General features: G+C 44.7%; 1 protein-coding gene across 1 annotated transcript in view; it reads right to left on the reverse strand.

The window, feature by feature from the left end:
- LOC146185253 (uncharacterized) overlaps positions 1–11,311 on the reverse strand; it is a 110,181-nt gene extending 98,870 nt beyond the window's left edge. Inside the window, exon 1 of the mRNA XM_084605494.1 lies at positions 11,116–11,311. Within this exon, the coding sequence (XP_084461620.1) occupies positions 11,116–11,170 (55 nt within the window). The 5' untranslated portion in view covers positions 11,171–11,311. The remainder of the gene's footprint in view (positions 1–11,115) is intronic.
- Between the last annotated feature and the right edge of the window lie 1,094 nt (positions 11,312–12,405).

Genomic DNA, 12,405 nt, shown 5'->3' on the forward strand with positions numbered 1-12,405 from the left:
TCCCATATGACTTGTAGGATTCTTTTAACGATGGTGTATTTTTCAAGCAGTAACACTGTAGTCCCGTCCACATTGCGTGAGTCAAAAAAGTCTTGCTGGAAGAACAGGCTGTGCTGCTGTTGGAGTTGACGCCAAAGGATGCCGATATGAACATAAGTGAGGTCGTTTCGTGAACATTGGAAAGCAATCTACCTCATTTCAGCCGCAGAACGAGTCCAGATGGTCTTTGGGTGGGAGGCTGTCAAGAAGATGTGGGAAAACCTCCGAAAGCGACGTCTTCTCCTTGCACGAATCTCTTTTTCAGCGCTTATGTCGTAAACCTGCGTGGGGGCTTTGCAGGTTATGAAACTCAAGTTTGCATAAAATGGCACCTTCCGAGGTTATTTTCTTAGTTTCTTCCTTTAAGCTGCCCATTTCTACCTTTTATGTTTACCATTTTGTTCTACAGTGTAAGAAAGTGAATTTTTGTTGAAGAAATTGGTCTCGAATTATTAGCCCACTTGCTATGCCGTTCGGCACCTATTTTTATCAAAGACAACCCATGCATGCTATTGTGTTTTGTTTTTCAAGCGTTTCAGGAGCGTTTATACTTGTCAGTGTAGAAATTCGCCGCAAAGTGGAGCGCAAACTTCGACTGTAAACAAAGATAATGCGGTTCCCGACGAAGGATGATAAGATGCATGGTGCCGATAGCAAACATTTCTGCACGGCCCAGATGAACAACAAACCATGAGGTATTGAAAGCGCCCCTGGCGGGCAGGGATGGTAGCAGCGTAGCTTCGCTCGTTGAGGCGATAACGCGAGCATCAATTTATTGAGATGGGTCAGCCGGATGTACTGACGTCCCCCTTGCTCTTTGCCGCGCATCTGCTGATAGAGTGCGCTGGCATGCAGTTTTTTTTCCAGTTCGGCCGCAGCTCGCGTGCTCCGTATTACTTTTGGGGCACCTGTACGTAAACACGTCAGGACTCCACTCGGAAACTATGGCGCGACACCTGTCAAGACAAAAAGGCTAGGGCCATTACCGTAAGTTTACGCAAGCCAGCCAATCGTAAAAAAAAAAAAAAAAAGAGAGCAATTGAAAGCGGAATAAATGGAGAAAAGTTATTTGCGGCCGGGTTATAAAAAGCACATTACGCATTGTAAGTGTACTTTGAGGGGGCAATACTAATGGCAGTTTATGGCAGGTCTAACCTGTAGAGATGAGGATAATAAAGCGACAATCAGGCAAAGAAAGCGAAGTCAAGGCCAACACAAGATTGAAGATCAAGAAAAACTATCGCCGGGATTAAAGAAATAAAACGGTAAGGACCCAAAATAACGCACAGTACACTGATCAGGTGTACGTCGAGCCGCCGCGAGTGTTTGCGCAGTTTGTTAAGTTTGGTGAAATGGCTTCTATTATAAGGAAGCATAAAAATGAACCTAAGGGAGATACCGAAAGGAGAAAGCATTTCACCTACTCGAAGCGCAGAACTTGAGTTGTGTTAGGGTGGGCAGACAATTTCAAGCATTTCTCGTTCATTATCTGACCCGCAACTTGTTTTACCACAGTGAAAGCACCAGCTACGTACCTGTGCTGTCAACAGTATTTTTATTTTTTACTGAAGACCGTACTCTTATGTTAATGCTGCTGTGTCAGCATTGTTTTGTAACACAATGACTTTTTTGAATCTTTATTACTGCGCCAGGGACTGAAACTGTATCTACCATCTTGCCAGAAACGTGAAACACTACGTATGGAAAGCCTTGTAACGCATAATCGTGGCGATCAGTTCACAGGGTTCAAAAACCGAAGTTTATACTGCAACAAGTGAACCATAGTGCAGTGACAGGAGCAAAACCGGCAAATATCCACACGTCTCAGTGAGCATCTGCTTTTCTTCGCGAAAGGAGAAACGAAAAAAAAAAAAATGTCTTGGCGTCCTACTACATCAAGCGAGCCACATCAGACGGGAAACGCTGCGTTCACTCTATATTACGTGCAGAGGTCGAAGAGATCCACTACAGAGCGATCAAAACTCCGCATCACTAGCTGCGCCACTGGTTTCGGCTGGAGAACAGGAAGAGTGAGACGTACTGATCCTTCAGGGAAGCGTCAGATCCTGCCGCGAGCGATAGCCACGACACCAGGCGCGTACGAGGTTGGAAATCCGTCTTAACCTTCGACGTCGTGACGGACAGCCGGGAACGCAGCGCGAAAGCTGCGCGTCTTTCAAGTCATTTCAGCCATGATCGATGGACTGAATCGCGTGAGGGGAAGCCCGCACCTCGGAGCCCGAACGCTTTGCTCGGGGCGGCGACCTGCCAGGCGATAGACTGGGGAGGGAAGAAGGTAAAGTGGAAAGAGCAGACCCCCTAGTACTCGCTGCTGATCTTTTCTTTGCCTACCACGCCATTCTTCCCTCTCCACGTCTCAGTCTGATTTTTTTTTTTTTTACCTGTTCCTATGCGTTTCTTTTCCTCTGCGGGGTGTGCTATTTGCCCAGGATCTCCCCGAAGCCGCACGCAAGCAGATACAAAAATGATATGCTTATGTATACGTTGCTGCTATCAGTTTAGCGGTGGTCGATGTGTTGGGGCTGGTAGCTAGCAAGAACACGATCGCGCGCGACTAGTTTGCTATTCTGTGTACGCAGGAATAACGTAGGTGGTTTGTATGGGCCTCTAGACAGAAACAGAAAAATGCATCCTCGACTTCAATGAGCGTAAAAAGAGCAGTTCTAAGAAAGCTCTTGTGAGCGATAAGCTCCCATTCAGGTAAGGATGAAGCAGGCGGAAATAAAGACTGGAATTCAGGTTCGCGCGCACATATTTAAGTGCGACATATATTAACAGCCCTTTAGTAAGTATTGTTCCTACTTTTAGAATTTTATGATGTGTTTCTGCTGCTGTCCCCCATAGACATACAGGTTCTTACTGTTACATACAGTGAAAGGTTATTGCCATAGTCTAAACAGGTTTCTTAATTACCCCTTCATCAACAATGGGTGTTCTAGAATCGTTTGGAGCGCCCTGGGCGTGCTCAACAGATACATGTTTTGAAAACGATTATTTTTGTTTGAAAAATACCTTATTGCTCAAAAGTTTTAAGAGGTGTTGTATTAACATTTCAGAGAACAGGAATATACTCCTCTTGCTGTCTGTTGATGTGGTTTAGCCACTATGGTTTGTTGCGCACTAATGTCCCGCCTAGGGATAACCACATGCGTGTAAAGTGCCGACTTTCCCCATGTGCTGACACTACGCGTGCTGGCTTTGCGAAAAAGATAAACCCTACCGCAAGGAAATGACGAGTTTTCATGCTAAAAACCCCAGCTCGCTGATATTTCCCGTAGCTGAATTCATCAGTTGTATCTGCTTGTACTACGCGGCCAACGCCTGGCTTCGGGACCTGCAGGTAACATGACTGTCTTCTGTGGAAGTGTCTAGTGCTTCTAAAGATGTATTTTGCTCCATGTGTCTTAAAAGAACACGGCAGTCACTGACGTATGCAATCTTTCCTAACTCAGATTTAAATTAGGCAATAACGGCTGAGAAATAAACCACTGACTTGCGCTTACCACCCACCTTCCTCTCTTTACCGGAACTGAATAAGTTCTTGCACATGTCACCAAGAGCAGCCTCTATGTCCCCTCTTCACTGAAAATGCGAGTCCGCGCACAAGTGAGCAAGCAGAAAGAGCGTTTTCAAAAAGAGCCATCTCAGTAATGACACTTTGTGCTCCCGAAAAAGTCTGACTGTCTAACGCCAGGCAACCACACAAGTCATATGATGCTTAGAGCCTTCATGGCGGCCGAAGTGCAGCGTCGCTAGATTTCAGTTTACGTTTCAGTAAGAAACTCTAATCTCATAGTCTGAATCGCTTCCGGATGTTAAACCCCATGCGTCATATTTACACATCTTCAGTTTACGTTTCAGTAAGAAACTCTACGCCCATAGTCTGAATCGCTTCCGGATGTTAAACCCCATGCGTCATATTTACACATCTTCAGTTTACGTTTCAGTAAGAAACTCTACGCCCATAGTCTGAATCGCTTCCGGATGTTAAACCCCATGCGTCATATTTACACAACTTCAGTTTACGGTTGAGTAAGAAACTCAACGCCCATAGCCTGAATCGCTTCCGGATGTTAAGCCCCATGCGTCATATTTACACATTTCAGATTAAATCTTTCGCTATGTTTCTTCAATAAAGCTGAGCAAAATGCACGCAACCCATGCGCTATACTGTTTCTTTCGCAATGTTAAGCACTTCCGTGATGGATGTTCTGCCTCCGATATGTAGAATATATAAAGATTGGTCCATATTAGCCAGTGCATGTGCAGCTGCTTTTGTGCATGTCCTTTATTTTGTAAGCTTGATTGTTTCGCGTCAACACGTGGCGAACATGTTATCTGAGGTGTACATATGCATAAAATACTGATATGTTCGCATTGAATCTTGTAATAATGTTTCGTGGTTTTCGTCAGGACCTACTCAAGAAATCGTGTGTAAGTGCACAGTGGCCAACATGCAGTGTGTGCCTGAACATATCACTTTCGTACGCACTTATAGCTTGTAGTATTCGCCTAAAGTGAAAAAGCGACGAGTGTTGTAGTACCAGTCGATCAATGACATAATCATTGAGATAGACAAATTGGATAAATCCACAATACTACGTCTTTGTGTCATTTAATAAATTTGTGCACGCTCCTCATTTCTACCGCAAAAACGCTTTTCTGCCTTTCTACGTGTACAAGTACCAGGCAAGCAACGTAGCAACGTATTTTTGTTTTAATTGTTCAGTTTGATTGATTTACCTTTACTGAGTGCGCTCGCGTGCAGCGAGCGGTGTCAGCATAACGCAAACATACCCTTTCTGGTTTGCGCATACATAACACGCGTAGCTGACGATCCAGGGTAGAAAGAGAGAAGGAAGATGGCTACATAGGATGAAAGAGCACTGAATAAGGGTTGAGAGGGAGTATCAGGTCTTAAGCCGAGCCCACGTTTCGACAAGACGACTTTGTGTCTCTAGGCCCAGACGAAGACCTGTCCCCTTTAAAACACTAGGGCCATTTTTTTTAACTTAGGCCAGCTACACCAGTGTAGAAATTCTCCTATACCTCCAATGGTGTTTAGGTACACTACGGTAGTTGGTGGAGGGTAAAAAAATGGCCCCATTGGCTCGGTTTGCGAACTGAGGCTCTCACTGACAAAATATGAGGCATCCACAGTTTTTAATCCTTCCCGTTTCTTTGAACTCAAAAATCAAAACTGGTGCAAAAGAGTTCAAGTTGTGTGACAATAATTTGCCAAGAAATCATTGTCTAGTATTGCATCATGTCTTAGGCAGATTGAAAGCCGTCTTAAGCGAACTATGCCTTACTAGTGTATTGGCCTCAACGCTGCCGCTGGGTCTCAGGCGGATCCTATGGTCGCCGCCTGCAGTCATCAAACATGTTGCGCTTGCCTTGTAAATTGGTTTATACGAAAGGCTCAGCATCTGTCGAATTTCGCTTTGGACACCTGAAGCGGGCAGTAAGGAAAAGGTGGGAGTGTGGGACCGAAAGAAGAAAGATAGAGAGAGACGCTGCCGTAGAGAGATGCGGCATAATTGCGACCACCTGAGGATCCTAACGTGTACTGCCATCGCTTAGAACACAGGCGCCTTTGCTTTGTCGTGAATTGAAACGCGATCGCCGTGGTCGAATTCCAACCCGAACAGTTCGGCTGAGTAGTTGAACGTTTTAACCACGAAATAATGCCATCTTTTGACAGAGCGGAGCGACGGCCACGCGATCTTGTGCTCTGGAAAGCACGCCTGGTTACTGTAGCTGGCTGAATGTTACAGAAGCGCACAGAAATGCGACCCCTAAATTCGATGTCGCCTCATTTAATGCTTATCCTGTAGAGTACCGCACATATGCAGCCATCGAATGTCCTCTCGTTGCAAAGGTTCAGAACACGTTTAAATCTTTTCATAAAGAAAACTGTTTTCCTCCTACAAAGGTCTTTTTTTTTTTTTTCTCTCTGTCAGGCTCTCCTACTTCTCGGCGCAAAAATTGTGTAAAGTTTATGCATTTGTCTTTTATTAAATATTATTACGCTTGAAAAGATTTGCGGTACTGGATACCTTCTAGAGGACGTCCTGCTTAGTGCTGGTATTTGTATTAGGTTCTGGCGAAGTACGTCGCAACCGTACGGTGCCACCTCTGTCCACATAGGGTCTTGCTCATTACTCTCAAGGAGCTAATGATAACTTCCCGTCCATTAATCTCGCTTTTCATAGTGGCAGACAAATTAATTTGGAATATTAATTAGTCTCGCTCTGCTTCAGCAACATGACCTCGGAAAAAAAAGAAAGTGCCATTTTCATCGGTGGTTAATTTCTAGCATTGAGCAAGAAAAGAAATGTTATGCAGCCAGAATTATCAGTGCCATTCGTGTTTTTATCTTGCAAGCTCAAACTCTGCATAAAATTAATAGCTTTTCAACTTGAATTCCGTTAATATACATTTTTGTTTGTTCGAGGTCGATATGTACGCTTAATGTCTGATGCCGCTGTTTCCGCTAGTGCCGAAACAGTACTACCCGCTTTGGTAAGTAACAGTGAGCACTACAAGTTAATTAGAAACTAAGAGTTTAGAAACTGTGCGGTTCGTAAGAAACGAGTGAAAATTTCCCGCGAGTTGCCGCGCCGCCTGAAATCGACGGGAGCGTCTTGATGCGCCCAGGGCCTGGGCATACCCGAAGATTTTACTAGAAAAAATTTCAGCTTTTGCTTGTTTGATGCGGGTGTAAAGCAGTGCTACAGCGTAAGCAGTGATTACAGCAACCGTTCAAGACAGGTCATGTGCGTGCTGAGGGTTTTTTCAAGATTGTATGCAGCTACTGTTCAACGCGCAGGATTTGAGAATTACAAGACAAACATACAGAGAGGTTTAAAATTTGTGTTCACAGCAGAGATTTAATAAAAAGGAATTTGTTCGGATCGTCTTAATCTAGTAAAACTGATTTTAGGTCTCTCTTTATTCGCGCAGTGCACTCACGAATGTATTGCTTCTTGCTGTCGAGCACTGCTATGATTCAGAAATGATAAGATTCACCAAGACAGATTCCAAGGCGCTTAATAAATTTTCATTGTTTACTACTGTGCTTGTGTTCCCTTTCCGCCAAAAGGCCTTCCTTTTTTCCCTCTAGTCTTCATTTTTGCTGGTTTCTTTTGTCTTTTTCCCAGTGATTCCTGCTCATACTGCTATGTATAGGCTTATAGCAGTGGCTGATGGATCCATATATAGACGCAGTAAGCTGGTAGCAAACATATACGAGCAATGGGAATCCCTTGTAAGTGTTTGCCAATTATTACTTTCAACTGCTGGAATCAAGAGCTTGGGATATGATATGAATATAAACTTACATGAAATTCTCAACTTTGATGATTTGCGGAAATAGGCGTTCTGTTGCATATTATATATACCCATACAATCAGGACGGAATGAAACGTGAACAACGCCTGTGAGCAAACGTTTAATTTCTGTACTCTCAGCAAGAGTAGTCAACGACCCTGATTCATATTTCTGGATAAATAACACACATTTGTACGAAGTTTGGAGCCCAGGGTGTCTTCTTCTAAACCGTGCAGTGGCACGCTTTTAGCATTCATGGAAGTCCTTCAAACTGGAGCAAGTGGAACAAAAAAGCTTACCTTCAGATGATGTGTAACTCTGGTAATGCATTACGAGACACAAGGCGTGGTCCAAGACCAAACCCCGTTGGCTCAAAACTTTTTTTTAGAAATGCTTACATTTTTATATGCTCAGTTTGAAGGCATATCTCGGTGCGGAGCAGAAAGACACGGTATATGCATGTTTGGCGCTCCTTTCAGGCCTTACTGTACATCTCGTTGGCCTTATGAGGCCAGAGGCCAGCTCCATAAGGCCTCCTAAGAGTTGTAGCGAAGTATCGAAATTGTCGAACAGTGTCGCTCGCGAAGTGCGTCAGAAATTCTCGTGTGGACCTTTCACAGCTTCATTGTGCATGCGAGAATTCGATGGGATCGCTGTTTATCATTTGAATTATGCACCGCTGACTACTTCCGGGTATGGATGTTAGACTACTTTTTTCGTTTATCGGCGTGTTATCTGCTCAGACAAAATGTTCATTAAGTGTGACTTAGTCTCTGAACACTCTGTATTTGTATAGCCAGCTATGCATTTACGAAGGGGAGAAAACTTGCATGCTCTGACCTCGGGAAAGGTGATTGGAAGGGTGATGAAAAAGAAAATCAAGCCCCGCCGGGCAGGCGCAGTGGTTACGGCGCTTGACGATTCTGAGCCCAAGGATGTGGGATCAAATCCCGGCTTCGACGGCGGCTTTTCGATGGAGGTGAAAAGCCCCCGTGTGCTGTGCGATCTCAGTGCATCTTTCATAGCCTGAGTCACATTGAGACGTTAAACCCCACGAGCCCAACCAAACGAAACCAAAATCAAATTTAATGACGGAATAGCAACTGGCGCAGTCCCCATCATTTGCACGCATATATGTCTCCGTCTTCAGAAAAGAGTAATAGTTTGAAAGTTCTTGTTATTGTTTTGAAACAGAAAATAACGATAGGTATTGTTAGCAATGCTAGACCTCTAAAAGCAACAGTCACCGAGGCTAAGGGATTAAACCGAGTGGAAATGCTACTGCGTCAATCATGTCATTTCGAAGGTACTCCTCTACTCACTCCTACTGAAAAAATGTTTCTGGGCCCTTGGATGGCTCCTTCATCACAAAGGAAATCAGTGAAGGCGTTACCTAAGTTTTTAAAGGACTCGGGGTTGAGTTCAAAAGTTTAGCTCCACGGTATTTACCCCCTTTCACTATAGATCTCTAGACATGTTATAGACTCCTTCCCTTCGCACTCTTTCTTTCCTTTTTCTCCGTTTGTTTCCTTCCACACGTGTAGTGTAGCCTACTGGGCATCGCCTGGTTAACCTCCCTGCCTTTCTATTCTGTTTTCTCTCTCTCTCTCTCTCTCTCTGCATCTGATCAAACAACTGGAACTGATTTTTTTAGGCTGGAAGACAAGTCATGCTAAATGTTCCCGGGCAAGAGGGTCTACTTTGCAGAGTCATTGGCTGTTGGCTCCCTCTGTATATATCTCATAACAAGCCCCTCCTCCACCATGTGCGTTTCTTTGCTACTTTTCAGCGATATATTGTGGTATTGGAAGCTTCTATTGCGTTATAAGAATTCCCAGAGAGATTTTAATTTTTGGCGGTATCCTTGATTACTAAATTGACTAAAGGTAATAGCGCACAGGAAGACACACACTCGAGAGAAGGCGACAAAGGACACGCGCTATCACTGCGCGCTTTTACCTTTCATCAAGTTGAAATGCACCATCTAGCCCATCTTCAAGTTTTGTTAAACTATATTACTAAACACTCAGCTCTAAAACAGACCGTGTGTCCTAAGAACTTTCGACGACTCCCATACTTGATTCCTTGAGCCAGTTTCTCCTTTGCTCTCAGTGGGTATCTCGAGATGAACTTTGGAACTCTCAAGTTTATTCAGAGCTAATTTGACTCAGCATTGAGGGTGACATGGCTCTCTGATCAATTCCTTTCATTATGCGTTCTCCTCTGACGTTCATTAATTTTTCGTTTGCAGTGATTCCTACGTGCTAGTTTGCACTAGGTTTTCGAACAGGATTTTATACTTTGGTAATTCCTGTGCGTCTTAAAAGAATCGAAGTGTTTTAGGCTCTTTTAAGACAAATTTCTTCTTATACCTACTTCAACTTGAGTCAGCTATTATGACAAGACGAAGGAATTGTTAGCGCACGGCCTCTTTTAGACCGTCAATACCAATAATTTGACCAACATCTGCAAACAGCACTGCTGATGATAAGGGGCTCATTTGTGTATGTTCATTCCTGCAGGTATTGTTTTTTTTTTTCACTTGAATTTCCTTACTATAATCCCATTCTGCACGACTGCGAAGCCTGCGCCTAAGGTGGCGCGAACGTTGGGGCAGTGGACAGCATTACGAAACTTCACTTAATATACATTTCGGTGGATTACCATATTCACAGAAATCTGTAAACGATCGATACAGAGCCCTACCACATGCTGTAAAGATGGTTTTTGCACGAATGACCTCTAAAGCTAAAATTAGATATGTTCCGCTTTCAAAGCGGGTCTTTTCTCTCATGTTTGTCTGCGCTAGGCAAACCAATAAAAAATGTGAGCAAAATACTTTTGCATGGAAATATTTCTTCTGAGGCAGTTCTGACGTACAGATTGAAGCAAAATTACTTGGAGCTATTGATAACTTAATTACGGAAGTTAAGCTGCTATGCCATGTCAGTGCTTACTAACATGCTGTCAGTAAATGGAAGATGTAAAACCTTTAAATATGGCGCACCTGACCTGCGTTCATTCCTCTTTTCTAAGAAACAGCTTCAACTAGCTGGGTTGTCTGAAATTCCCGAAAGTAGAGACCATCTGTATGCTCAATGCGCCAATCGGCAGGCAGGGCTGAAGTTTATGGCAATCTTTTAATTCAGCTTACAAGACCCCCTTCGTTTAAGGCCCGTGATGTCACTGTTCAGTCGAAGACATTTCCACATACACCACGAACCGTAAGGCGTACTTAGAGACCTCGAATGCTGCTGTACCGGATATGTTTTGTTGAAATGTGAGGGCTCGAGAACATAAGCAATGCGCTCAACTTTTACGGTCCTTTCAATAACGGGCCGCGAAACTTACTCGCAAGACCCGCATGCCTCGTTACGGGGTGAAGCCCATCATATAAGATAATGATTTGCTGAACTTGGGAGGCATAATAAAAAAGATTTCCTGTGAGACGTCTTATGATTATGTATTCTTGCTCTTTTGAGTTAGTTCCTCATGAAACTGCACCGCTAACTTTATAAATTCCACTCATACGCCGTCAAGTTTATGGTTTACGCCCCCTGCGCTCCTTTATGTTTCAAAGTGCCTGATTTTAGTGAGTCAGCTTCGCAATGAAGTGGAATTTCATGAAACCTTACACGAAACACCCCACGGCTCACCGTGTTTCCACTACAGCGATTACCATTGTCGCAGTCAGCAAGGCCCGGCTTCCCCGGCGGCACTCACCAGCCTCCAGCGCAGCCAACAAGAGGCAGTGCAGGGCGCCCGTGGCCGCCGACATGTGTGCGCACGTGTCCGTGCGCGTCCGCGTTATCCGGCGCGCGCGGCGTTCTGGCGGCGGACCTCAGTGATGACGACGGCAGCGGCGACTGTGATGCTTCCGAACTGCGCGCGCGCGCACTTTCCTCTCCCCAGACCGGAGGCACCAGCTCCAAGCGCGCGACTCGCGTCTCTGTGCGTCCCGCGCTGGTGTTGGTGCGGGCCGCGGGCCGCGTCGGGCGACGCCAGCGCCGCCGCCGGAGGACGACGAGCCGGCCCACGAGCAGTTCCCGCGCAAACACAAATCGATATTCGCAGCTTACATTATTTCTTTGTCCCTATCTTGTCCATTAATTATCGTTTTGGCCCGACTGTTCCCTCCCTTCTTTTCCCCCCAGAGTTTTGCCCCGCTAACGGTGCATGCGAACGGTGGGCCTGTTTGAGTACGCGAGACACGCCGCCACGCAGCTACTCTTCTAGTATAGTGCACCAGGGGCAAGGCAACGGTACTATTGCCTTCTCTTGGAGTATTGTGTCTAGGCTGGACATCTTTTGTGACGGCTTTCCATTGCTCTCGTGACTATCCTTAGACAAGAGCCGTCAATAGTCTTTTACTTATTGATGTGCAGTCTGCGTTTAAAATGTAGCTTTTCATTTTACTGTATTCGTTAATAAAAATGTACTTTTTCTTGGAATGTTCTTTTGTCTAGACTGAGCAGGACCTCCAGACCGGCATACAAGAAATAATGATGCTCTTACTACTCAGGCTGCACCGGCAACTAATAACTTTTACAAAATGTTCTTTCTGCCACGGCCTACACTAAACATGCGGGCTAATCCTCAGCCGATGTACATCTTCTTGGAGCTGCCGCGTCGTGGAGAGAATGCATGTATGGGAAGAACATACTTGCGCGTAGTGCAATCGTTGTCAGAGTTTCAATAAACGGCCAAGATCGCCGAACCGTATAATGTACTATGGATGTTCTCTCACACTATAGCTCTTTAGTTATTCATTCTTTTTTTTCTCGTAATTCGGAAGGCAGTCGAAGGCAGCATTGATATCATTTGCGAGATCTGAAACAGCCGCATGTAGCTGGAGGGCAACGCTCGAGCTTACACATTTTAAAACGCCTGGAGAGAAATTTTAGAGAAAGGCCTAATGGAAACATAAGTATTTTTAACGTGTTATCCGTACGCCCTAAGTTCGTCTTGCGTGATTCAGCCTTAAAGGGCATCTGCACAAGTAATAAAATAATG

This window comes from Amblyomma maculatum, chromosome 6 (assembly GCF_055883805.1).
Source record: "Amblyomma maculatum isolate TAMU_Amacu chromosome 6, ASM5588380v1, whole genome shotgun sequence".
Taxonomy (NCBI): Eukaryota; Metazoa; Arthropoda; class Arachnida; order Ixodida; family Ixodidae; genus Amblyomma; species Amblyomma maculatum.